Here is a 27025-nt window from a genome sequence, read left to right on the forward strand (position 1 = left end):
GCCACACCCACAAAATAAGCCACGCCCACAGAACCAGTAGTAAAAAAAATTTAGAACCCACCCCTGAATGTATCCACTTCTTTATTAAGCCATTAAACCAGTAAGAAGACCATTTTTAATTTTAGATGGGGAGATTTACTGAAATTAACAAACATTTTTGGGAGCCCAGAGGCCAAAAATGAATACCGAAATGGCTATTCGTTTGTAAAAATTGCTTGACTTTGAAGAGATGCGCATTCCAAATGGTAGCCCTGCATGAGTTTGTATGATGTTCAAGAATGTCCACCTGGGTGTGTCTGCATCCTACATTTGCAAAATAATGTCCCTCCATGCTTGCTACCTAGATCCGCAATTGCTGCTGGACTTCATGGCTACAACGGGGTCCTTGTAGGGATGCTGATGGCTGTCTTCTCAGACAAGGGTGAATATTACTGGTGGCTCCTACTTCCTGTTATTCTCATGTCCATGACCTGGTGAGTCTATATATGTATATATATATATCATCATCTTCATTTAATGACCCTATAATCCTTTGCGGGTTGGAGTCTGGGCAAATGAATGGAGCTGAGTGTTTTACTGGCCGGATGCCTTTCCTGTTGCCAATGCAGAGTTCTAATCAGCAGATATGTATGTAGGGTGCCACAGGGATCAGTCCTCTCGCCCCTTCTGCTCAACATTTATGTGAAGCCACTGGGCGAGATCATCCGTGGTTTTGGGGTGAGGTTCCATCAGTACACTGACGATACTCAGCTGTACATCTCCACCCTGGACCACCCCAATGATGCCCTTAACGTGATATCCCAATGCATGGAGGCCGTGCGGATCTGGGTGGGGAGGAACAAGCTCAGACTTAACCCTTTCAAGACCGAGTGGCTGTGGTTCCCGGCATCCCGGTATAGTCAGCTGGTTCCATCGCTGACTATTGGGGGCGAGATTCTGGCCCCCTCGGAGAGGGTGCGCAACTTGGGTGTTCTCCTGGATGCACGGCTGTCCTTGGAAGATCATATGACGGCCGTGGCCAGGGGAGCTTTTTATCAGGTTCGCCTGATGCACCAGTTGCGTCCCTTTCTGGACCGGGATGCCCTGCGCACGGTCACTCATGCCCTCATCACGTCACGTCTAGACTACTGTAACGCTGTCTACATGGGGCTCCCCTTGAAGAGCACTCGGAGGCTCCAACTGGTCCAGAATGCGGCTGCGTGGGTGGTTATGGGGGCGACTCGGCGCACCCACATAACACCCCTCCTGCACGAGCTGCACTGGCTCCCGGTGGTCTTCCGGGTGCGATTCAAGGTGTTGGTCACCACCTTTAAAGCGCTCCATGGCTTAGGACCGGGGTATTTACGAGACCGCCTTCTGCCACCAACAGCCTCCCACCGGCCAATACGCTCCCACAGAGAGGGGCTCCTCAGGGTACCGTCGGCCAAACAGTGCTGACTGGCGACACCCAGGGGGAGGGCCTTCTCTGTGAGGGCACCAGCCCTCTGGAATGAGCTGCCCCTTGAAGTCCATCTTAGCCCCGACCTGCGTACCTTTCGCCGCGCCTTGAAGACCCTTCTGTTCCAGCAAGCCGGGCTGGCCTAATACGAATTCTATAATGGGTGTATGTGTGTTTTAATTTGTGGGCCAAATTTTTTATATATTCGATTTTAATTGGTTTTAAATTTTGTATATCTATGCGTTATAATATGGCTGTACACCGCCCTGAGTCCTCCGGGAGAAGGGCGGGAATAGAAATCTATAAATAAATAAATAAATAAATAAATAAATAAATAAATAAATAAATAAATAAATAAATAAATAAATAAATAAATAAATAAATAAATAAATAAATAAATAAATAAATAAATAAATACCTCTATACCTAGGATCAAACTCACAGCCTTCGGATTGTGAGGCGAGAGCTTCACTTCTAAGCCACCACATTACTCAGTCTCTCTCTATATATGATCTGGTAATATTTGTATCCTTTGTCCTGATTTAAAAAAAAAAAAAAATCCATGATACTGGTAAAGACTTGGTAGTACAGTGGTCTAAAGCACCCTGTTATTAACACAGCTGCCTGCAATTACTGCAGGTTCGAATCTCGCCAAGGCTCAAGGTTGACTCAGCCTTCCATCCTTTCTAAGGTAGGTAAATTGAGGACCCAGTTTGTGGGGGCAATAAGCTGACTTTGTATAAATATACAAAAGGATGAAGGCTATTGCTTAACACATTGTAAGCCGCCCTGAGTCTCCGGAGAAGGGCGGCATATAAATCAAATTAAAAAAAAAAAAGACTATAGCAAAAACAACTGCATACTTTCTACAATGGTGTGCAATCCTTCTTATTCTTCTTTTTCAGCCCTATCTTCACCAGCGCTTTAGGTTCGCTCTTCAGCAAATGGGACCTTCCGGTTTTCACACTGCCTTTCAATTTGGCTCTGAGCCTCTTTCTAGGGGCCACCGGCCATTTTAATTCTTTCTTCCCTACAACGCTGATAGAACCAACCGCCTCTTTGCCCAACAACTCTTGGTCCGACGTTCAAGTGACTATGGTAAGATGATACCGGCCACGTACCCCTTGCGGTGGGGTTTTTGGTGTGTGTGGGGACGGAGGGGAGGGGGTAATCTCTAAAGGAAGAAGCTTCACATAAGTGCAAATACCGGGTGTGAGTTGACCTGGATGGTTTGATTGCTCCTATGTATCTCTTGTAAGGATGCGGTGGCTCAGTGGCTAAGATGCTGAGCTTGTCGATCGAAAGTTCGGCAGTTCAGCGGTTCGAATCCCTAGTGCCGCGTAACGGAGTAAGCTCCTGTTACTTTTCCCAGCTTCTGTTAACCTAGCACAGGGATGGCTAACCTTTTTGCCATTGTGTGCCAAAAGCGGGGGGAGTGCAGGGGGGTCGCACTCACGTGTGCCCACACCCATAATTCAGTGCACCCCACTCCCCCCGCGCATGCACGCGTGACACCCCTGCGCTCCCCCCGCTTTTGGCACGTGATGGCACGGTGGGCCCAGTAGGCCCGTTTTTCGCCTTCCCCAGGCTCCAGAGGCGTACTTGGAGCCTGGGGAGGGCGAAAACAGCCTTCCCCATCCCCCCAGAGGCCCTCCGGAGGCCGGAAATGGCCCATTTGCCAACTTCTGGTGGGACTGGAAGGCCCATTCTTCGCTCTCCCCAACCTCCATAGCCTTTCTAGGAGCCTGGGGAGGGTGAAAACGCCCTTCCCAACCCTGCTTGAGGCTCTCTGGAGGCCAGAAATAGCCTTCCGGTGGGCCCGGAAAGCCCGAAAATATGCATCCCGGAGCTGAGCTAGGGCAATGCTCGTGTGCCCACTGATATGGCTCCGTGCGCCACCTGTGGCACCCGTGCCATAGGTTTGCCATCACGGACCTAGCAGTTCGAAAGCATGCAAATATGTAATAAAAATAGGGACCACTTTTGGTGGGAAGGTAACAGCGTTCCGTGCGCCTTTGGGGTTTAGTCATGCCGGCCACATGACCACGGAGACGTCTTCGGACAGTGCTGGCTCTTCGGCTTTGAAACGGAGATGAGCACCGCCCCCTAGAGTTGGGAACGACTAGCACGTATGTGCGAGGGGGACCTTATGCATCTCTTACTGGCAATCTGTGAAAAGCTGGCATTGTATGCAATACCTAGGACAGGATTGTCAAACTCAATTACATTGAGGGCCACATCAGGGTTGTGTTTGACCTCAGGGGCCGGGGTGGGTGTGGCCAGCTCAACGTCACTCGTGTTGGGGGCGCCTGTGGCGGCTCGAGTGCTCTGCCAGCAAAAACAGGCTCCTCGACTCCGTTTCTGGCTGCAACGGCCTCCTGCAACCAGTGGTGGTATTCAGCCGGTTCTATCCGGTTCGGGTGAACTGGTAGCGGTGGCTGCGGGAGGCTCCGCCCACCCACCTGGACGTCGTCCCGTCCCGTTTTTGACGCTCTGCGCATGCATGGAAGGATCTGAGCATGTGCAGAGGTGGCGCGTGGGAGCGAAGATAAGCGAATACCACCGCTGCCTGCAACCCTCTGCCAGGGTGGCTCTACGGGCCAGATCTAAGCACCCTGTGGGACGGATTCGGCCCACGGACTTTGAGTTTGACATCCCTGGCCTAGGAAATCTATAGAATGTGTGACATTTTTAGGCACAAAGTATGAAATGTCTGTTATTTTAATATGCTATATAGCAGTGTTTCTCAACCTTGGTAGCTTGAAGATGGGTGGACTTCAACTCCCAGAATCCCCCAGCCAGCTGGCTGGCTGGGGGATTCTGGGAGTTGAAGTCCACCCATCTTCAAGCTACCAAGGTTGAGAAACACTGCTATATACTTTGCCTAAGCATTGAACATAACACCTAGGCATTATGCAGAAGGACAAGAACTATTTAGGCAAAGTATAAAAAGACAGATTTAAAGTTGTTAGGGTTAGGGTTAGGGTCCAAAGAGGTCTGATATTTTGAACGTTATATCCAGGGGTGGGCTTCAAAAATTTTAGCAATCCAAATTTTTCTCCCTCCATTCACAGCAGAACTGCTGCTCCCTTTATGACCCTGTCAAGCTTCGTTGTTATCTCCAAATAAATGAATTTCCAAACGCCCGATCTTTGAGGAAATTTTTCTCTTTATTGAGCATAACGAACTGATCCTGACTCAATGCGCAGTTAGCACTGAACTTTGCCCCCCCCCCTCAAAACCTCTCTTTCCGGTTTCCAATTCTCTGCGTCTCATTGGCCATCTTCCAAGCCACTCTTCTCATCCCATCTCCATCAGTTCACAGGAATGTCCCCCTCCCATCCCATCCCCGTGGAGACAGTTCTTCAGGGGAATTAAGTAAGTGAAAGTTTAAGCCTCTCCTCTCATTCCTTATGGCAGCTTGGAAGCTGACAGACCCCTGGCCCCCTCCCTCCCAGGGTCTACCTTAAAGGGACAGGCCGGAAGAAGTGAGCGGCAATCAGGCAACCGGGAGGGTGTGTGTGGGGCCAACCAGGGGTGATTTTTACCGGTTCGGCGAACTTATTCAAATCATCCCTACTGGTTCACCCGAACTGGTCTAATCCGGTTGAATTTCACCCTTGGTCTTCACCCAGGGTCTTGCGGTCAAGTGGTGGAGACTTCTGTTGGGGGTCACTCCAGGAGAATGATTGGGGCACTGAGTTTTAGTCTTTTATGTTTTTATAGTTTTCATATTTTTTTATTGTTGCGAGACACCCAGAGCTGTTTTAAGATGGGCGGTCATGCAACTCTTTTAAAATACCATAAAATTCTTTTACAATCAAATAAAAATATAATCAATGTCTAAACGAGGAAGGGTAGACACCTCTTGGTCTATACACGCCTACAGTATAGCCCCAATATATATATATATATATATATATATATAAAAGAGATTGGATTGGTAGGCCACTACTGGTGGCCTTCAAGCTTTTATCCAGTCAGGTTGGGTTATTATTGTTGTTTTCTGCCAAGAGATCAAAGTTTCCACAATTCTTAGAAGTCAGAAAGTAGATTATAATATATATATATAGTATGTTACAATGTGTTAATTATGCCCAATTAGGGTGATATGGTTGTAGGCAGTTTACACCACCTATAAAGTCAAGTGCTATAATAATATTTCCAAACCCAGCCCACAGAGGCAGTTTTCCAACATACTGCTCGATGGCTTTGATGTTGTCACGAATGACAAACAACTTTTTGGTGGATTGTTGTTGTTAGTTGCGAAGTCGTGTCCGACCCATCGCAACCCCATGGACAACGTTCCTCCAGGCCTTCCTGTCCTCTACCATCCTCTGGAGTCCATTTAAGCTCACGCCGACTGCTTCAGTGACTCCCTCCAGCCACCTCGTTCTCTGCCGTCCCCTTCTTCTTTTGCCCTCAGTCGTACCCATCATTAGGCTCTTCTCCAGTGAGTCCTTCCTTCTCATTAGGTGGCCAAAGTATTTGAGTTTCCTCTTCAGGATCTGGCCTTCTAAAGAGCAGTCAGGGTTGACAGTCTAGGACCGACCGGTTTGATTGCCTTGCAGTCCAAGGGACTCGCAGGAGTCTTCTCCAGCACCATAGTTCAAAGGTCTTAATTCTTTGATTTGGTGGATTAAAGTGCAGGAAAAGCTGTTTTCGTGGCACGGTTATTTGGTGACCTCTCTGTTTACTTGGCTTCAAGTGGACTGGTGTGCTGCTGGATCTAAGATAACAATCATAGTTTGTAACCTACCATGCACGAAATTCATCTGACCCTGAAATGTCTTTCCAAAACATCAACTGTAAGAAACGGTCAGATCTTCTACTGAATTGATGCCTTCAGCAAGACTTTCTTCAAGACAATAACAATAATAAAAACAATTAAAAAGAGGTTGAGACTCTAGAAAGAGTGCAGAGAAGAGCAACGAAAATGATTAGGGGACTGAAGGCTAAAACACATGAAGAACGGTTGCAGGAATCGGCTATGGCTAGTCTAGGGAAAAGAAGGACCGGGGTGACATGATTGAAGACGGGGTCAAACTGGTTTCCAAAGTACCAGAAGGCAAGACAAGAAGCAATGGATGGAAACTGAACAAAGAGAGAAGCAACCTAGAACTAAGGAGAAATTTCCTGACAGTGAGAACAATAAACCAGTAAAACGACTTGCCTCTAGAGGTTGTGGGTACTTCATCACTGGAGGTTTTTAAAAACAGACTGGATAGCAGTGGTGGGATTCAGCTGGTTCAGGCCGGTTCGGGGCCAACCGGTAGCTAAATTGCTGGATGGCCCCATCCCTTCCTGCCCCGCTCCTTCCTGGAGTCCCCACGTGCCCCATTTTGGCTCCCAGGTAAGTGCAGGGAGGCCTGTAAGCCCAAAATGGAGCACGGGGTGTGTGCACCCCTCACAGCTTGTTTTCGCTCCCAGGAGGCTTCAGGGAGGCATACTAGGCCCGAAATGGGGTGCGGGGGGATGCATCCCCCCCACGGCCCGTTTTTGCTCCCAGGGGAGTGCAGGAGACCAAGTGCTGCCTGCCACACAACCCTGGCCATGCCCATCAAGTCATACCCACAGAACCGGTAGTAAAAAAAATTGAATTCCCCACCACTGCTGGACAGCCATTTGTCTGGAATGGTATAAGGCCGTAATGGCGAACCTATGGCACGCGTGCCACAGGTGGCACACGGAGCCATATCGGTGGGCACGTGAGCGTTGCCCTAGCTCAGCTCCGGCACATGGGAAACGGTCTGTTTCCGGCCTCCAGAGGGCCTCCGTGGTGTGGAGAAGGCCGTTTTCGCCTTCCCCAGGTCCTAGAAAGGCTCTGGAGCCTGGGGAGGGCGAAAAATGGGCCTACCAGGCCAACTTGTGCCATCACATGCCAAAAGCGGGGAGAGTGCAGGGGTTGCACACGCATGCGTGGGAGGGGGGGCGCTGCACATTGAATTATGGGTGTGGGCACGTGCACACACAACCCCCCCACACTCCCCCCGCTTTTGGCACGCGACAGCAAAAAGGTTAGCCATCACTGGTATAAGGTCTCCTACTTGAGTACAGGGATTGGACTCGAAGACCTCTTCCGATTGATTCTGTTATTCTTGACAGTGAGAACAATTAATCAATGGAATGGCTTGCCTCTGTAGTTGTGGCTACTATCCCATTTGTCTGGGATGGTATAAAAACTCCAACCCCCTGTGGCAGGGGGTTGGACTAGAAGACCTCTACAGTTCCTTCCAGCCTTATGATTCTATGATTCTTTAAAAAAGAGGCAGCCGAGGAAAAAAATGTGTTTCCAAAGTCCAACTAGATAACAATATTTCCGGGATGGGTTTTGGAGCACATCTATCCTATCTGATTTAGAGGGATGGGCAGAGAAATTTAGCAAGAGATAATTCTGCAGATAGCCTAACTTAGTGTCATATCGGGCTTTAAAGGTAATAATAACCATCACCTTGAACTGCACCCAGAAGGAAACTGTGAGTCAGTGCAGGTCACACAACAGAGATTTAACATGGGCAAATCTAGAGGCATGCAACTGCGTGCATTGCTGCCTTCTGGACTGGTTGTAACTTCTAGATCAATGTTGGCTAACCATTTTGCCATGGCGTGCCAAAAGCAGGGGGAGTGAGGGTGTTTGCACACGCATGTGCCCACATCCATAATTTTATTCGCACCCCCCACACACGTGTGCGCGACCTCCCTGCGTTCCCCCAGCTTTTGGCACACGATGGCACGGTGGGCCCAGTAGGCCCATTTTTTGCTCTCCCCAGGCTCCAGAGCCTTTCTAGGAGCCTGGGGAGGATGAAAACGGCCTTCTCCACTCCCCCGGAGGCCCTCTGGAGGCCAGAAATGGCCCGTTTACCGATTTCCGGTCCCACCGGAAGGCCCGTTTTTCACTCTCCCCAGGCTCCAGAGCCTTTCTAGGAGCCTGGGAGGGTGAAAACGGCCTTTCCCACTCCCGCGGAGGCCCTCTGGAGGCCAGAAATGGCCCGTTTACCAATTTCCGGTCCCACCGGAAGGCCTGTTTTTCACTCTCCCCAGGCTTCAGAGCCTTTCTAGGAGCCTGGGGAGGGCGAAAACCGCCTTCCCCACCCACCCCCAGAGGCCCTCCGGAGGCCAGAAATAGCCCATTTCCCGACTTCCAGTGGGACCGGAAGGCCTAAAAATCAGCTGGCCGACGCGCTTGCGCACTGGAGCTGAGCTAGAGCAACAGTCGCGTGCCCACCGATATGGCTCCACGTGTCACCTGTGGCACGCGTGCCATAGGTTCGCCATCACCGACCTACAACTTCTGAAGGAAAGCTCTTCAACTGGTTGATTGTTCTCACTGTTGGGAAGTTTCTCCTAAATTCCAGGTTGCTTCTCTCCTTGATTAGTTTCCATCCATTGTTTCTTTACTTGCCTTCTGGTGCTTTGGAAAATAAGTTGACCCCTTCCTCTTTGTGGCAACCTCTCAAATACTGGAATACTGCTCAGCTGGAATCGTCAGAGGCTTTTAAAAGGATTTTTTTCTGCAACCTCCCCCCTAGTCCTTCTTTTCTCTAGACTAGCCAAACCCATATCCTGCATATTCTTTTTTCTAGACTAGTCAAATCCAGAGGTTCAGCAGGTTCTGACCAGTTCTGGAGAACCAGTAACAGAAATGTTGAGTAGTTCGGAGAACCGGTAAATACCACCTGTGACTGGCCCCTCCCCCATCTATTCTCTGCCTCCCGAGTCCCAGCTGAAATGGGGATTTTGCAAGTAACCTTCCCCTGGAGTGGGGAGGGAATGGGGATTTTGCAGTAACCTTCCCCTGGAGTGGGGAGGGAATGGGGATTTTGTAGTAACCTTCCCCTGCCACGCCCACCAAGCCACGCCCACCAAGCCACACCCACAGAACCAGTAGTAAAAACAATTTGAATCCCATCACAGGTCAAATCCATATCCATTCTTCATATGTTTTCGTCTCTGGGCCTTTAATTATCTTAGTTGCTCTTCTTTGCACTTTTTCCAAAGCCTCAACATCCTTTTTGTAACGTGGTAACCAAAACTGGATGCGGTATTCTAGGCGTGGCTCTACTAAGGCTTTATAAAGCGGTACTTATACTCCACTTGATTTTGATTCTATGCTCTGGTAATATAACCTAGAATTGTATTAATGGTATTCTTGGTTATGACATCGGCTCCACTCACAGAGTATGTTTAACCTGGTTATGAATTCATTCGTTTTTTTTAAGTTGGCACCATGCACTGAATCATAAGAGACTGGACAGCCCTTTATCCAAAATGGTATAGGGCAGTGATGGTTAACCTTTTTGGTGCCAAGTGCCCAAAGTGCATGCGTTTGTGCAAAAATACACATACCTGTGCCCAAACCCCCAAACTGCAATGCAAGCTCCCTCCATGCATGCGCCCTGGCCATGCGCCCCTGCCCCCCGAATCCCGTTTTGGCTTCCAGGTTGGTGCAGGAGGCTTTCCAGGCCCAAAATGGGGCATGCCCCCCCTGCCCAGTTTCGGGCCTGGAAAACCTCCTGCACCAACTTGTACCCCGTGCATGCGCGCACGTGGCATGCTTGCATGCGTGCACGTGGCATGCTTGCATGCGTGGTGGAGCTGGGCTGGGGCGACAGCTGGCGTGCCCACAGAGGTGGCTCGGCGTGCCAGCTGTGGCATGCGTGCCATAGGTTCGCCATTACGGGTATAGGGTAGGGGTGAAATGTAAAATGTGTTACTACTGGTTCTGTGGGCGTGGCTTAGTGGGGGGCGGTAATGTGACTGGGTGGGCGTGGCCAACTTTTTTTTTTTTTTTAACTTTTCAAAGCATTTTTTTCTAATGCTTTGAAAAGCCTCTGCCGATCAGGCAACTCAGCTGGGATCGTCAGAGACTTTTCAAAGCATTTTTTTTACCACCTCTTCGGCCAAGAGGGTGCAGAAAAAAATGCTTTGAAAAGCCTCTGATGATCCCAGCTGAGCCGTGCGATCGTCAGAGGCTTTTTTTTTTTATTTTTAAAAGCATTTTTTCATCGGAAGAGGTTGTAGAAAAAATGCTTTTAAAAGTAAAACAAAAAAAAGCCTCTGATGATCGTGCGACTCAGCTGAGCATGGTGGGGGTGCGCAAGGATTTTTGCTACCAGTTCTCTGAACCACCCGCCGCCATTGCTACCAGATCGGGCAATCCGGTCGGAACCGGGAGCATTTCACCCCGGTATAGAGTCTCCTGCTCAAGCAGGGATTAGATTAGAAGACCTCCAAGGTCCCTTCTAAAGCTATTATTCTGTGTTCTATGTCAGTGTTTCTGCTACTTGAAGATAGGTAGACTTCAACTCCCAGAATTCCCCAGCCAACAAGATTGGGAAACAAGCTGTTCTATGCAGGGGTGGGATTCAAATAATTTAACAACCGGTTCTCTGCCCTAATGACTGGTGGGTGGTGGGCGTGGCCATGGTGGGCATGGCCAGGGTGTGTGTGACAGGTAGCACTCAACCTCCTGCAACCCCCTGCGAGCAAAAACGGGCCACAAGGGGGGGGCATTTGGGGCCTAGTAGGCCTCCCTGCAGCCTCCTGGGAGCAAAAATGGGCCGCAGGAGGACTGCGCCACACATATACACGCCCCATTTTGGGCCTCCCTGCACTTACCTGGGAGCCAAAACAGGGCACTTGGGGACTCCTAGAAGGGGTAGGGTGGGGAAGGTAGGGGCTAGACAGCAATTTAACAACCGGTTGGCCCGAACCGGCCCGAACCGGCTGAATCCTACCACTGGCTCTATGTAACATAATGAAATCCGCCAGGTTCCTACAATAGATTTAGCTACATTTATAAAAGAACATTGAGCCAACATTAAGCCTCCATCTTAAAATGGTTTTGCAAACACTGCCAGTTGGTTTTTAAGAGCCTTGGTGGCGCAGCAGACTAAAGCACTGTTAAGTAACACCAGCTGCCTGCAATTACTGCAAGTTCAAATCTCACCAGGCTCAAGGTTGACTCAGCCTTCCATCCTTTCGAGGTAGGTAAAATGAGGACCCGGATTGTGGGGGCAATAAGCTGACTTTGTATAAAAAAGAACACCGCTTAGGTGGCCCCCAAAAGTCCTACTAAGCAGGTATATTAAAAAAGTAGGAAGGCTATTGCTTAACGCATTGTAAGCCGCCCTGAGTCTCCAGAAAAGGGCGGCATATAAATCAAACCAGTAAACAATAAACAATAAATAATAATAATGGTTTAAGCATCTTGGGTGAACCGAGCTTCTGAGTGGTTTAAAGGACAAATTGCTCGAATAACTTTTAGGCATGGTTTGCTTGCAAATAAAAACCCTTCCGATTCCCTCTTTGATTCCCGTTGCAAAAAGATTATAATGTTCCAAAAGTAATGTTTTACTGGACCTTGGAGCCTTTTAAGATGTATATACTTCAAATCCCAGAATCCTCCAGGCAGCCATGCTGGCTGGGGGGATTTTGGGAATTGAAGTCTATACATCTTAAAAGGCGCCAAAGTTGAGAAACCCTGTTTTAAACCATCACACCTGAGATTGTGATTCAATACTGTACATTCATCCTTCGCCGTATCAGAATACCTCTTGGGTGTGTTGTTGTTGCTATTTTGGCAGTTGCACAATTCCTGTGCGGATTGTGTTATTTATGGCTTTGGTCATCAGCCAGTAACTGTTCATTCCTCCCTATTTCATCTTGATTATACCTGGAAAAAAATGCTGTCAGTTGTTTTTCCATCTGGGGAGAAAAATGAGCATGTGTTTGCAAATCATAAGATCCAGTTCAGTGTCACAATAAAAGAGAGAGAGAGAGGGGGGGGGAGGGAGGGAGGGAGGGAGGGAGGGAGGGAGGGAGGGAGAGAGAGAGAAGATTTTATGAGGAGGAGGAGGTCGGTAGTCTCTTTTCTGATCAACGCATTTTGTTAAATGCAAAATATTTTGTGGGTCGCCGTTCATAAATGCTTCTGCTTTTTTATATCTCCAGATCCAGATCTAGATCTTTTAAGTTATAATTTAATGTAAACTTTAAAGCTTGATTCCACCCAAATTTTGATTACGTGACCATGGGAATGCTGCAACGGTCATAAGTGTGAAGGCCAGTAGTAATTCACTTTTTTCAGAACTGTCCTAACTTTGAACGGTCACTGAACAAATGGTTGCAAGCTGGGGTGGGTTCTAAAATTATTTACTACCGGTTCTGTGGGCGTGTCTTATTTTGTGGGCGTGGCTTGGTGCAGGGGTAATGTGACTGGGTGGGCATGGCCAACTTTTTTTTTTTTACTTTTAAAAGCATTTTTTCTACAACCTTAAGAGGTTGCAGGAAAAAATGTTTTTAAAAGCCTCTGACGATCCCAGCTGAGCCGCGGGATCATCAGAGGCTTTTTTTTTACTTTAAAAAGCATTTTTTCAGCCGAAGAAGTTGTAGAAAAAATGCTTTTAAAAGTTAAAAAAAAAACGCCTCTGATGAGGTGGGCAGGGTAAGCGAGCGGCAACCTGGCCAGGGTCTTGTTTGGGGGCGTGGCCAGCCAATGTTATTACTGGTTCTCCGAACTACTACAAATTTTTACTACCGGTTCTTGCGAACCGGTGCGAACCGGGAGCAACCCACCATTGGTTGCAAGTCAACGACTATCTGTATGGGGAAAAAACAAGTCAACTTGGAAGCAAACTTTCTTGTAAAATAGGTGAGTAGCTGGAAGCAACCTCGAGTTTCTCAAACACTGTCGAAAATTACAACTTAGAGCATTGAATCCTCCGTAGGTTTGGGAATTCGAACCTTTCATTTCAAGCTTCTACAGGGAGAGGCGGCATTTATGCGAGATTAACAAGTTATTAGAAATATTTTTTTTTATCTCGGCAAGAGACTTCAAAAGTGAATGCCAGGGTCATTTACAAGAACATTCCCTGATGACTTAGCCAAAGCAATAATGAGTTCTTGCTTTTTGCTGTCAAGCTCAAACGGGCGCCGGCAGGAATTATTTGATTTAATTAAAGAATAGGTCTATTGTTGCCGTGTTCAACTCATCCAAGCCAGGATGCAAAATAGAGCAGCTTGACATTACCTCCTTGTTCAAAAGAATGGGAAGACCCACCTCAATTCCTGGGTGGAGTTCAGCAAACAAAAGACTGGTTTATACTTTTCGGGAATGGATCCAGTCAAGGTTCGATTAAGGGGGAAGCCACGAGTAAAAGTCACATCTTGAGAAGTGACCATCGTGACCAGCACGGATTTCACATATTCTTGCCACCAGTTCGCATCATGCGTACATGCTCGATTTGCATGCTTTTGTGTTTGCGCCCGGCCTTCTGCGCATGTGCATTGCTCACGCACATGCCTCCCGCGCATGCGTCCGGCAGTGGTGAAATTCAGCCAGATCTATCCACATCGCGCGATCCGGTAGCACCGGCAGCGGGCAGGTCCGCCTACCCGGACTCCACTCCGCCCGGACGTCATCACATCCCATTTTTGACCCTTTGCACCAGTGATGAAATGTAAAATTTGTTACTACCGGTTCTGTGGGCGTGGCTTGGGGGGGGGGGTAATATGACTGTGTAGGCGTGGCCAACTTTTTTTTTTTTTTACTTTTAAAACCATTTTTTCTACAACCTCTTCAGCCTAAAAGGCTGTAGAAAAAATGTTTTTAAAAGCCTCTGGTGAGTTATGCAAAATGTCTTGAAGAAAAAAATTCAATTTTCTCCTCAATTGTTTTTCCTGGGTATAGTTAAGGGTTTTTCAGTGGGTGAAACAAAATTGATATTGTATATGGTGACAGCAGCTAGGTTACTGATTGGTCAATATTGGAAAAGGGATGATATGCCTACAATTCAAGAATGGACTTTGAAGATGGCCAGTTTTGCAGAAATGGCGAAGATATCAGCATACTTAAAAGACCGGACTCAAGAGACTTATGCATGGGAGTGGAAGAAATGGATAGATTATGTGCAGAATAAATACCAAACTAGGAAGTACCAGATAGCTTTTAGCTAAATGTTGTGTAGAAATGTATAGTTTATAGGGGGCAAAATAGCTTATTGTTATGTAGAAATGTATAGGGCACAGGGGGGAGAATAGAGGGGTGGTAAAGTATGATATAATATAATGTGGATGGATTTCACCTTGGGGAAGTCAGGGGGAGAGGGGAGGGTTTGGGGGGATTAGGGAGGGATGGGGGGGAAATGGGGGAAAATTTGATGTTTGTAAAACTTTTTCAATAAAAAAAAAAAGCCTCTGACAATCCCAGCTGAGCCATGCAATCATCAGAGGCTTTTTTTTTTTTACTTTTAAAAGCAGTTTTTCAGCCGAAGAGGCTGTAGAAAAAATACTTTTAAAAATAAAAGAAAGAAACCTCTGATGATTGCGTGGCTCAACTGGGTATGTGGGGGGGGCAGGGATTTTTGTTACCGGTTCTCCGAATCACCCGCCGCCATCGCTACCGGATCGGGCAATCCGGTCCGAACAGGGAGCATTTCACCCCTGCTTTGCAAACTTGCTCACATTGCGAACCGGTAGCAAAGGTACATGAATTTCACCTCTGGCATCCGGCCTCGAAAACATGGCTAAATAGGATGGTGGGGCAGGTGGATGGCCACCCACAGTCGCCGCTACCGGTTCTCCCGAACCGGGATGAACCAACTGAATACCACCTCTGATCACGACGATTGCTGGTGTAGAAGAAGGCCGGTAGCTAAAAATGCAGAGTTGCATTTCTACATTTGAAATATATAACAGGGCGCCCTCTGGAGGTGTTAAGTTTAATGTAAGTAGTCCTTCACTTACATCCATTCATCTGGTGACCGTTCGAAGTTACAATGGCACTGAAAAAAGGGACTTATGAGTGTTTTTCACACGTACGAACATTACAGTATCCCCCTGGTCACGTGATTAAAATTCGGATGCTTGGCAACCTACTCGTATTTATGACCGTTGCAGTGTCCCCGTGGTCACATGATCACCTTTTGGGATCTTCTGACGAGCAAAGTCAAGGGAGAACTAGATTCACTTAACGACCATGTTACTAATTTCACAACTGCATTGATTCATTTAACAACTGTGGCAAGGAAGATGGTGACATGACGCAAAACTCACTTAACAACTTTCTTGCTTAGCAAGAGAAATTTTGGCCTCAGTTATGGTCGTAAGCAGGGGTGAAATCCAGCAGGTTCTGACAGGTTCTGAAGAACCGGTAGCGGAAATTTTGAGTAGTTCGGAGAACCGGCAAATACCACCTCTGGCTGGCCCCAGAGTGGGGTGGGAATGGAGATTTTGCAATATCCTTCCCCCAGGAGGGGGGAGGGAATGGGGATTTTGCAGTATCCTTCCCCCAGGAGTGGGGAGGGAATGGGGATTTTGCAGTATCCTTTCCCCTGCAGTGGGGAGGGAATGGGGATTTTGCAGTATCCTTCCCCCAGGACTGGGGAGGGAATGGGGATTTTGCAGTATCCTTCTCCCAGGAGTGGGGAGGGAATGGGGATTTTGCAGTGTCCTTTCCCCTGCAGTGGGGAGGGAATGGGAATTTTGCAGTATCCTTCCCCTGCTATGCCCACCAAGCCACGCCCACAGAACCGGTAGGGAAAAATTTTGGATTTCACCTCTGGTCGTAAGTTGAGGCTACCTAATAGCAAGGGACTTCTAGTCTAAAACATCCGGAAGATGTCTTAAGATGTTGAAGAAACCTGATCAATACGAGAAATCATTGCTGCCTTTTTCTGACAGGTGTGTTCCAAAGATGAATATGGGACAAGATTTGGGTTCATTGCTCTGCTTTTCAGTAAGGCCCAAAATTTGAAAGAATACGATAAATTTTGTAAATAAAAATGGCGACAGTCCACAAAGATTACTAGGTGCTAATCGAAATGCACACTATTTCCATAGCAAGGAAGATAAAGCAGGAATGGTTAAATTGAATACTTTATTTAAAGAGAAAAATATGTTTGTATTTGGATATCACTTCTGGAATTTGTGCTTGTGGGGGGGGGGGAAATGAAACTTTGGTTTTGGTTTTGTTGATTAGAAAGATTTGGTGTTATAGAAATGGCTAGTTATATATTAATATGTAAAAGCAAAAAAGCTGAGGATAGAGTGTATTTACCTTATACTGTGCTAGGAAGAGTTGGAAGCAGGGGTGGGGCTGCTGGGAGTTCGCAAGGGTTCGGGAGAACCTCTAGCTAAGATTCTGTGCTGTTCAGAGAACTCCCAAATCCCACTCCTGGCTGGTCCCTCCCACCCCACTTTGCCCCTCCCAGAAGTCCCCACGAGGCCCGTTTTGGATTTAAGTAAGTGCAGGGTGTGTGTGGAGCCTCAGGGAGGGCGAAAAATGGGCCTATCAGAAGTTTGAGGGCCTCTGGAGCCTGGGGAGACCATTTTCACCCTCCCGGAAGCTCAAGGAAAGTCTCCGGAGCCCGGGGAGGGCAAACCACCACCACCCCGCCGTGGTGCAGGAAGCCGACTAGGCCACGCCCACCATGGCCACACCCACCCAGCAACCAGGCAGAGAACCCCTTGCTAAAATTTTTGAAGCCCACTCCTGGTTAGAAGTCAATGCCCCCTTTTCTTTCTTTATCTCATCCCCCTTGTATTTCATATCCCCTTTTTTTATTATTATTTTTATTTTTATTTTTAATTTGATTTATATGCAGCCCTTCTCCGGAGACTCAGGGCGGCTTACAGTGCGTTAAGCAATAGCCTTCATACTTTTGTATATTTATACAAAGTCAGCTTATTGCTCCCAACAAACTGGGTCCTCAATTTACCTACCTTAGAAAGGATGGAAGGCTGAGTCAACCTTGAGCCTGGCGAGATTCGAACTTACTTTAATTGCAGACAGCTGGTGTTAAATTAACAGTGTTTAGTCTGCAGAGCTATCCAGGCTCCTTTTCCCTTTCCTACCCTCAATTTCCTATTTTCTTTTCTCTTTTTTTGTATTTTATACAATAAAAATAAAAAATAAACTTCAATAATAATAATAATAATAATATTGACCACTTGCTGAAGATCGCAACGGAAGTCCTTTCAATACAACCTTCAACGCTTTTCTTTGAATGCTTGTTTCACAGCTCCTGAGGTCTATCCCAATAGGAGTCGGACAAGTCTATGGTTGCGATAACCCTTGGACTGGTGGCATCGTCATGCTGGCTGTTTTCATTTCATCCCCTCTCATCTTCAGTCATGCGGTGCTTGGCTCAGCAGTTGGAATACCTGCAGGTATGACAGATGGCATTGTATCATTCTGCCCAGCAACTTTCTCCAACTTGGAAGGCCCCCAAATGTGTTGGGCCATATCTCAAGAATTCATGTGGATGGAAAGTTCTGAGAAAAAGATGTCCACCATTCCAGCATCTCGTCAATATCTCAAGAAGCTTCATGTTAGAACAGAATAGAATAACAGAGTTGGAAGGGACCTTAGAGGTCTTCTAGTCCAACCCCCTGCTTAGGCAGAAAACCCTACACCCACTATTGGAAGGCCAATACTAAGGTCCTATTTCTCCTGCCTACGCTGTATCTCTGTGGGTGGAATCAGGATTGCATTTGCTTTGTTTGCAGCTGCATCACCCTATGGCAGAGATCTTCAAACTTGGCAGCTTTAAGACTTGTGGACTTCAACTCCCAGAATTCTCCAGCCAGCATAGCTCCAGCCAGCATAGCATAGCTGGCTGGAGAATTCTGGGAGTTGAAGTCCACAAGTCTTAAAGCTGCCCTAAAGTTTGAAGATCTCTGCCCTATGGGTTCATGTCCTAAAAGTGTTTTTCCCAAAAAAAAAAAACCCAAAACAACTGGACTTTTTTTGCCTTGAAAATGTTTCGCTTCTCATTCAAGAAGCTTCTTCAGTTCTCTTGGATGAGAAGCGAAACGTTTTCAAGGCAAAAAAAAAAAAAAAAACCCAAGAAGATCTTCAATCAGAATAGATCTTGGAAGGGACCTTGGAGATCTTCTAGCTACACCGTCTCCTCAAGCAGGCACGCGATCTATCGCCCAACCCACCTACAGCTGCTCATGTGCCAGTGGTGGGTTTCAAAATATTTTCCTACCAGTTCTGTGGACGTGGCTTGGTGGGCGTGTCATGGCTTGGTGGGCGTGGCTTGGTGGGCGTGGCAGGGGAAGGATACTGTAAAATCTCCATTCCCTCCCCACTCTAGGGGAAGGTTACTGCAAAATCCCCATTTCCTCCTGATCAGCTGGGACTCAGGAGGCAGAGAATAGATGGGGGTGGGGCCAGTCAAAGATGGTATTTACCGGTTCTCCGAACTACTCAAAATTTCCACTACCGGTTCGCCAGAACTGGTCAGAACCTGCTAAAACCCACCTCTGGCATGTGCGCGCACCCCAGCTGGTATTCGGGCCTCCGGTGCACATGTGCGCAATTCAGGGGACCCAGCTGGTCTTTGGAGCTCTCCTGCGCACGCGTGCGTGTTTGCGCATGAGTGTGAGAGTAGTTGTGCACAGCACGCGCATGCATAGATGGTGTTCGTGCACATGCATTACACACATGAAGACCATGTGCATGTGCAGATGGTGCGATTAGGCATGCAGCGCATGGGGCACGCGTGCTAAAGACGTGCGCATGCACAGATGGTGCGGTTGCATCTGCAGCACACTGGGGAGGAGCCGCGCATTAGCGTGGATAGCACGCGCATGTGGAAAGGGCACAAAGCCCGTACCTGTAGTGGAGCACCCACTACTGTAGTAAAAATTTGTAGTAGTTTGGAGAACCGGTAATAACATTGGCTGGCCACACCCCTGAACCGGTCCCCGGCCGGTTGCCGCTCGCTTATCCCGCCCACCTTTTTTAAAAAATTATTTTTAAAAGCATTTTTTCTACAACCTCTTTGGCCGAAAAAATGCTTTTAAAAGTAAAAAAAAAAAGCCTCTGATGATCGCGCAGCTCAGCTGGAATCGTCAGAGGCTTTCAAAAGCATTTTTTCTACAACCTCTTCGGCCAAAGAGGTTGTAGGAAAGAAAATGCCTTTAAAAGCCTCTGGCGATCCCAGCTGAGTTGCCTGATCATCAGAGGCTTTTAAAAGCATTTTTTTTCTCCAACCGTAATTGGCCCCGTAATTTAAAAAACAATGACAAACCAATTAAAAACATTTAAAAGTGTTAAGCCAGCCCGGCTTGCTGAAAAAAGAGGGTTTTAAGGGCACGGCGGAAGGCACCAAGGTCTTGGATCCTCCTTCTCTCCGGGGGCAGCTGATTCCAGAGGGTAGGAGCTGCCACAGAGAAGGCCTTCCCCCTGGGGGTCACCAGCCTACATTTTTTGGCTGATGGCACCCCGAGGAGGCCCTCTCTGTGGGAGCGCACAGGTCGATGGGAGGCCGTCGTTAGCAGCAGACGGTTGTAGAAAAAATGCTTTTAAAAGTAAAAAAAAAAAAAGAGTTGGCCACGCCTACCCAGTCACATTATGCCCCCACCAAGCCACACCCACAAAATAAGCCACGCCCACAGAACCGGTAGTAAAAAAAAATTAGAATTCACCCCTGCCTTAGTTCTAGGTTGCTTCTTTCTTTGATTAGTCTCCATCCATTGGTTCCTGGCTTGTCTTCTGGTGCTTTGGAGAATAGGTTGATCCCCTCTTCTTTATGGCAGCCCCTCAAATATTGAAACACTGCTATCATATCTTCCCTGGTCCTCCTTTTCACTAGATTAGACCAGTGGTGGGTTCCTTCCGGTTCGGTCCGGTTCGGCCGAGCCAGTAGCAGTGACGATATGACGTCACCAAACCGGTTCTCCCCCCCCCACCCTCCCACCCACCCCACATTATTCTTACCTTTTATTTGGTCCCACCCCCAATCTATTGCTGCCTCCTGAGTCCCAGCTGATGACTAGAGGGAAAAAAACTGTTTCAACTCTTGCCGCGGGGCTTCAAAGGGCCGCCCTACAGCTGATCAGTGTTAAAAGCAAACAAATGAGTCGGGTCGTAAGTGTGAGGACCTTCCAGAAATGACTCTGACCAGCTAGCCATGCCCACCTAGTCACATGACCTCCAAGCCACACCCACACAATAAGCCACGCCCACAGAACCGGTAGTAAAATAATTTAGAACCCACCCCTGGATTAGACATACCCAGTTCCTGTATCTATGGGACAACCAGGACCTAGACGATTGAGAATGTCCATAGATGTCCATAGATCTATATGGGATCATGTTCATTTTGAGTTAAAGCTACTGATTGGGAGAGGTGGACACCAGGAGACCTTCTGGATGGCTATATTCAGGGCTGGTCTGCTGGGGGTTCGCAGGGGTTCGGGAGAACCTCTAGCTAAGATTCTGTGCAGTTCGGACAACCCCCCAAATCCCACTCCTGGCTGGCCCCACCCACCCCTCCCCTCCCAGGAGTCCCCACGCAGCCCGTTTTGGATGCAGGTAAGTGCAGGGCACATGCGGAGGCTCAGAGAGGGCGAAAAACGGGCCTACCGGAAGTTTGGGAAGGCTGGAAACGGGCTTCCAGATGGCCTCCGGAGCCTGCGGAGGCCATTTTCGCCCTCCCAGAGGCTCGAGGAAAGCCTCCGAAGCCCGGGGAGGGCAAAAAGGCTCCCCCCTGCCATGGTACAGGAGGCCGACTAGACCACACCCACCATGGCCACGCCCACCCAGCAACCGGGTTGAGAACCCCTTGCTAAAAAATTTTAAACCCACCCCTAGCTATATTCTCTATGGACTCAAGCTCACCCAAGTTTTTCGTCTGTTTTGCTTTGTAGCCCTGAGCCTGGCTTCCCCTTTGAACAAAATTTATGCCGGTTTGTGGAATTACAACAGTTGCCTCTCCTGTATTGCCATTGGAGGGATGTTCTATGCCCTCACCTGGGAGACATTTGCCTTGGCAATAGCTTGTGGTAAGTAACCAGGCTCTTTACGGTAGTGGCCCCCACCAACACTTTTGGCACCAGGGACCAGTTCCTTGTAGAGAGGTTTTTCCGCGGACCGAAGGGGACGTTGTTTCGCATGCCGCCTGCATGACACAGATAGGCCTTTGCTCGTTTGCGGAGACTGGTTTCTGGCATGCCGCGAGCAACTGGTTCCACGGACCAGGCGTTGGGGACCCCTGCTTTACATCACTAAGTGTTGTGGCCCGTCAGCGGCCTGTGAAGACTGTAGCCGATTCCGACAACAAGGAGGCTGGTGTGGTGCTGCGTCAGCAGCCTGTGCAGCTGGCGCTCGAGTCGGACAGTGAGGAGGCTGGAGAAGATGTAGTGCCAGAGGCGGGGATTCAGCCAGGGCCTTCAGAACCTCCAGAAGCTCCTATAAGTAAAGAGGATGAAGAGGAGGAGCCTCTGCTCGATGCACGGGCGCGCAGAGCTGCCAAAAGGCAGGAGTGGTTCCTCAGGAGGTCTCCTCGAGAGTAGGGCTTGGGGCTAATTGGCCACTCCCTTAGCCTATTTAAGGAGGAATGCCGATTGCAGCAAGTTGTAGGGAACAACTTTAGTTCACTCTCCTTCGTGTCTGCAAAATTGTTTCTGGGCTTTCTGCCAACTCTAGTAAGACTGTGATTACCTTATCTTAGAATTCTGGTAGGCTGTTAAGACAGTTTATAAACAGCCTTTGAATGATAAAGACTAAGTTATTTGAGTAAAATAAGCTTTGTATAGAGTTTGTGTGTGCTGCGTTCTTTGGGGTCCGTAGCTGAGGCAGAACACTAAAATACAGATAGTCCTCAACATACGACCGATTGCTTAGTGATCTGTATGGTCAACTAAGCTCTGATGGACCCACCATACAGGTAGTCCTCGAGTTACGAATGTCATGGAGCCTGCCCATTCCATTCATAACCTGAGGATTCATGGGAGTGAATCTCATACCTTGAACGGGATGGCTCCCTCCTTTCGTTTAACATTCACTTAACAACCAACACAAATAAAGGTCATGAAATCAGGACGGTCACACGATCCTGTTCTACGGCGGTTTTGCTGGACCAAGTGAACCATTGATTTGCTTAATGGCCGCAGTTTTCGTTGAACAACCACTGATTCACTTAGCTGCCATAGGATTCGCTCAACAACCATCGCAAAAAATGGTCACGAAATCAGGACGGTCGCACAACCCCATTTTAAGATGCTTCGCAGCATTGGTCTGCTTAATGACTGCAGCTTTCTCCTAATGGCGGCAGCGAGTCACTTAACAATCAGCACAAAAAGGGTCATAATATCGCAGGCATCATTCGGGTCATAACTCAAGGAATACTTGTAGGATCAAAGTCCCAAAGGTGCTTTTTTCAAGAGGCAACTGGACTTTTGTGTTTTTCTTGGAAGACGTTTCACTTCTCATCCAAGAAGCTTCTTCAGCTCTGACCGGATGGTGGGGAATGGAAGGGTTTATTCTCCTTGCAGACAGATGGCCATTTGCTGAAGAAGTCAGTCAGAGCTGAAGAAGCTTCTTGGATGAGAAGCGAAATGTCTTCAAAAAAAAATCCAGTTACCTCTTGAAAAAGCACCTCTGGGACAACCATGACTTGGATGACTGAGAATCTCCATAGACATTTAGGATCAAAGGATTTGTCCGAGTTCACACAACTTGTTTTAAAGCCAGGTGAACAAATAGAGTTACTTTGTTTACCTCCACGTCATGGTGCAACCAACAGACCTTGTTCTGTGATGGGCCGCTTCACCCATGGAAGGTCACAATAATGACTAAACCTCAAATCAGTGAACCTGACTTTTAGCTGAGTGTTATATGAACTTTGCCACTGGAGAAAGCAAGTGTGTTTGGAAGAGTCAGCGGAAAAAAAAGGAAACCAGGCTGCCAGAGAATACGGCGGCTGGAATCACCATCCAAGCTGACCCCAGCCAGAGCAGAGAACAACTCAAAGAAGCAATGCAAGATGGGAAGAAGTTGTTCTGACTTAGGCTTCCTGAGACAGTAAAAACACACAATTAGTCCCAAAAACTCTCTTTTTATTTCAACGGCTGTGAATTCTGTTCATTCCCAGGCCGTGATGAGTCACAAATAGTTTGTAAAGAGTCCGACAGAAGTCTGCCACAGTCCTTCGGGATAAGGCTGATAAACACCCACCTTTATCTCCCTTGACGCCCTGCCAAAGACCTAATTGGCAATTAGCTTTGCAAAACCACACAGCACAGAGTCAAAAACGGAGCTTCAGAATTTAAACCGATCAGCACGAACAAAGTTGCTTCCTGCAAAGGCTCACGTGCCTTTGCTCCTCCTTTATGTCTTATGGGACCTAGGCTTCCTGAGTCAGTAAAACACACGAGTAGTCCCAAAAAACTGTTTTATTGCAACAGCTGTGAATTATGTTCATTCACAGATGAGTCCCAAATAGTTGTAAAGAGTCCTTCGGGATAAGGCTGATAAGCACCCACCTTTATCTCCCTTGAAGCCCTGCCAAAGACCTAATTGGCAATTAGCTTTGCAAGACCACACCGAGCACAGAGTCAAAAACGGAGCTTCAGAATTTAAACCGACCAGCACGAACAAAGTTGCTTCCTGCAAAGGCTCACGTGCCTTTGCTCCTCCTTTATGTCTTATGGGATGGGCCAATCATCTCCAAGCCTTACTCCTGAGTCGCCCCTTTTTTCTTAACTGTTCTTGCCTTCTGGCAGCTCTGCGCATGCACGCACTAGGAACAGGCTCCCCCTGTTCCTCTGCCTCGCTGACATCAGATTCTGGAGGCTCCGGAATCAGCACATAACTTTCTGAGCTGAAGAAGCTTCTTGGATGAGAAGCGAAATGTCTTCAAAGAAAAAACAGAAAGTCCAGTTGCCGCCTGAAAAAACACCTTTGGGAAAACCGTGACCTGGATGACTGAAAATCTCCACAAACTTTTAGCTACACAATTTGAATGGTGTGGAAGTATGAACGGATTTCCAGAGGAAAAAATTGCACAACTACAAGAACCAGGAGCACAACTCAGGTGACCCTGAGGACACAGATAAACCTCCAAGTCCTTCAACAATCCTCAAAAGGGATGCAAATGACCAGCTCTCTTCAAGGAATATAAATCCTTCCATTCCCCCACCATCCAGTCAGAGCTGAAGAAGCTTCTTGGATGAGAAGCGAAACATCTTCAAAGAAAAACCAGAAAGTCCAGTTGCCTCTTTAAAAAAAAAAGCATCTTTGGAACGATGAAGTGAAGGAGAAAAGTTCAGGAAATAGAAGAACTTAATGGCTGGGCTTTAACAAATGACTACTTTGATTTATTATATTATATTTATTGTATTTATGTATTGTAGCTCAGCATATGGTTCCAACCCACCAGTCCACTATAGGTCTTTGGTTCAATGTTTTGTAGGGAATCCTCCCAAAATAGCTTTATCTATTTATTTATTTGTATCCCTAGCTTTTTTATTGTTATATCTCATACAGTCCATCAAAATTCTATTGTAGACTCTGTATTGTTCCAGGAGATTTATTCTGAAGCTGAGAATTTAGCTAAATAGAAAACAGTATATACTGTATTTTTTTTTTTTTGGTTGGTTTTTAAAAGCCCCCAGAAACTATAACTGATAGATCATTCGTAATTCAGAAGAGCGGCAATATTCAATGATATTTTATTATTTTTACAAATAACTCAAGGCAGCAAACATCTCCAACACACCTTCCTCCTTCTCTTTTTCCCCCAGAACAACAACCTTGTGAAGTGGGTCGGGCCAAGAGGGAGGGATTGGCCCAAAGTAATAGATCGGAGTCCTATTTCACCACCTAGCCCTTAACCCCTTATTATTTCAGAGTCTCTGACAGCAAATAACAACATTATGTATTTATATTTCTTTTTGCAGCTTTTTTTACCACCTACGCGGGAGAAGCGATGGGCCGCATCTTTTCCGTGGTACGTTGCTGACAATTGAGGAACAAAGATTGCATTTATATCTATTTATCATCATTGATTCTTTGCTCACTTTGGGAGGGGGGGAATTACAGGCCGCTTATATGAGGGGGGGGTCTGTTTTATTTTAACCCCACAACACTCCACCTGCAAGGCATAACCGTTAGGACACATGGTAACCGGCTTAACGACTGCAAGCAAAATTGCGGTCATATGTTGAGAATTATCTGTAATACAGCATCCTCTTCCCACAAAATTCAATTCAGTTCATACTCTAGAAAGAGTGCAGAGAAGAGCAACAAAAATAATTAGGGGACTGGAGGCTAAAACATATGAAGAACAGTTGCTGGAACTGGGTATGTCTAGTTTGTTTGTTTGTTTGTTTGTTTTATTGGATTTATATACCGCCCTACTCCCGAAGGACTCAGGGCGGTGAACAGCCACAGAATAAAACACATAAATACAAAAATTTAAAATAGAATAAAAACGAATTAAATAATTTGGCTGAGACAAATTTAAAATACCCAATAATTTAAAATAATTTAGTTCAGGGGTCGGCAACCTTAAACACTCAAAGAGCCATTTGGACATCCTTCCCACAAAAAAGAAAACACCGGGAGCCACAAAACCCTTCCCGGGCCTGACTATTTCTTGAGCGGCCACCAAACTAGCATATGTAGTTGAATTAAACGTTCTGTTTTCTTCTGAAACTTTTCTTTTCTTGGATTTACCCATGGTTGGCCTACCGGGGATTGAAAAGCTCAATAAATCGTGGCTGGCGGGTGTCGCACATTGGTGGTTGTGATGCCAATTTTGAGCGACAGGGAGCTGCAGCAGAGGGATGAAAGAGCCACATGCGGCTCCAGAGCAGCTGGTTGCTGACCTCTAGTCTAGTTTAATGAAAAGAAGGACTAGGGGAGACATGATAGCAGCCTTCCAATGTCTGAGGGGCTACCACAAAGAAGAGGGGGTCAACCTATTCTCCAAAGCACCTGAAGGCAGGACAAGAAGCAATGGATGGAAACTAATCAAGGAGAAAAGCAACTTGGAATGAAGGAGAAACTTCCTGACAGTGAGAACAATTAATCAGTTACCTTCAGAAGTTGTGGGTGCTCCAACATTGGAGGTTCTTAAGAGGAGATTGCACAACCATTGGTCTGAAATAGTATAATCTTTCCTGCCTGAGCAGGGGGTTGGACTAGAAGACCTCCAAGGTCCCTTCCAACTCTGTTACTCAGTTATGAATGTTTTGAGTGAGTCCCAAAGTAAGACAACAGAGCCACGTTTCTCCATAGATGTTGATGTTCTAAATCAGGGGTGGGGAAACTATGGCCCTTTTATGACCTGTGGACTTCAACTCCCAGAATGGCTGACTCGGAAATTCTGGGGGTTGATGTCCACAAGTCATAAAGAGGCCGTAGTTCCCCACCTCTGTTCTAAATCATAGTCCACTTGATACCATTGTCAGCGCAGTAGATATCTTCCATTATTGCTCTTGTTTAATTCCAAAAAGTGTGTAGCACTTTCTAAGCTTACTACAGGTGTAAAAACAAGGTGGGGGAATTATCCTCACTGCTTATCCTCACTCACCTTCCTGCTCTTAACCACCACCAACAAGGCCATTGTCAACACAGTAGATATCTTCCATTATTGCTCTTGTTTAATTCCAAAAAGTGTGTAGCACTTTCTAAGCTTACTACAGGTGTAAAAACAAGGTGGGGGAATTATCCTCACTGCTTATCCTCACTCACCTTCCTGCTCTTAATCACCACCAACAAGGCCATTGTCAACACAGTAGATATCTTCCATTATTGCTCTTGTTTAATTCCAAAAAGTGTGTAGCACT

At 47.1% G+C, this 27025-nt stretch overlaps 1 protein-coding gene across 2 annotated transcripts in view; it reads left to right on the forward strand.

Annotated features, from left to right (window-relative positions):
• The window catches only part of SLC14A1 (solute carrier family 14 member 1 (Kidd blood group)), a 49106-nt gene that overhangs the window by 20323 nt on the left and 1758 nt on the right, over window positions 1-27025 (forward strand). For both annotated transcript variants that reach the window (XM_034403873.3, XM_034403871.3), the window contains 5 exons: window positions 345-473; window positions 2344-2536; window positions 17461-17608; window positions 21101-21235; window positions 25133-25182. In XM_034403873.3, the coding sequence (XP_034259764.2) occupies window positions 345-473; window positions 2344-2536; window positions 17461-17608; window positions 21101-21235; window positions 25133-25182 (655 nt within the window). The remainder of the gene's footprint in view (window positions 1-344; window positions 474-2343; window positions 2537-17460; window positions 17609-21100; window positions 21236-25132; window positions 25183-27025) is intronic.

This window comes from Pantherophis guttatus, chromosome 2, assembly GCF_059756535.1.
Source record: "Pantherophis guttatus breed Tessera chromosome 2, ASM5975653v1, whole genome shotgun sequence".
Classification (NCBI taxonomy): Eukaryota; Metazoa; Chordata; class Lepidosauria; order Squamata; family Colubridae; genus Pantherophis; species Pantherophis guttatus.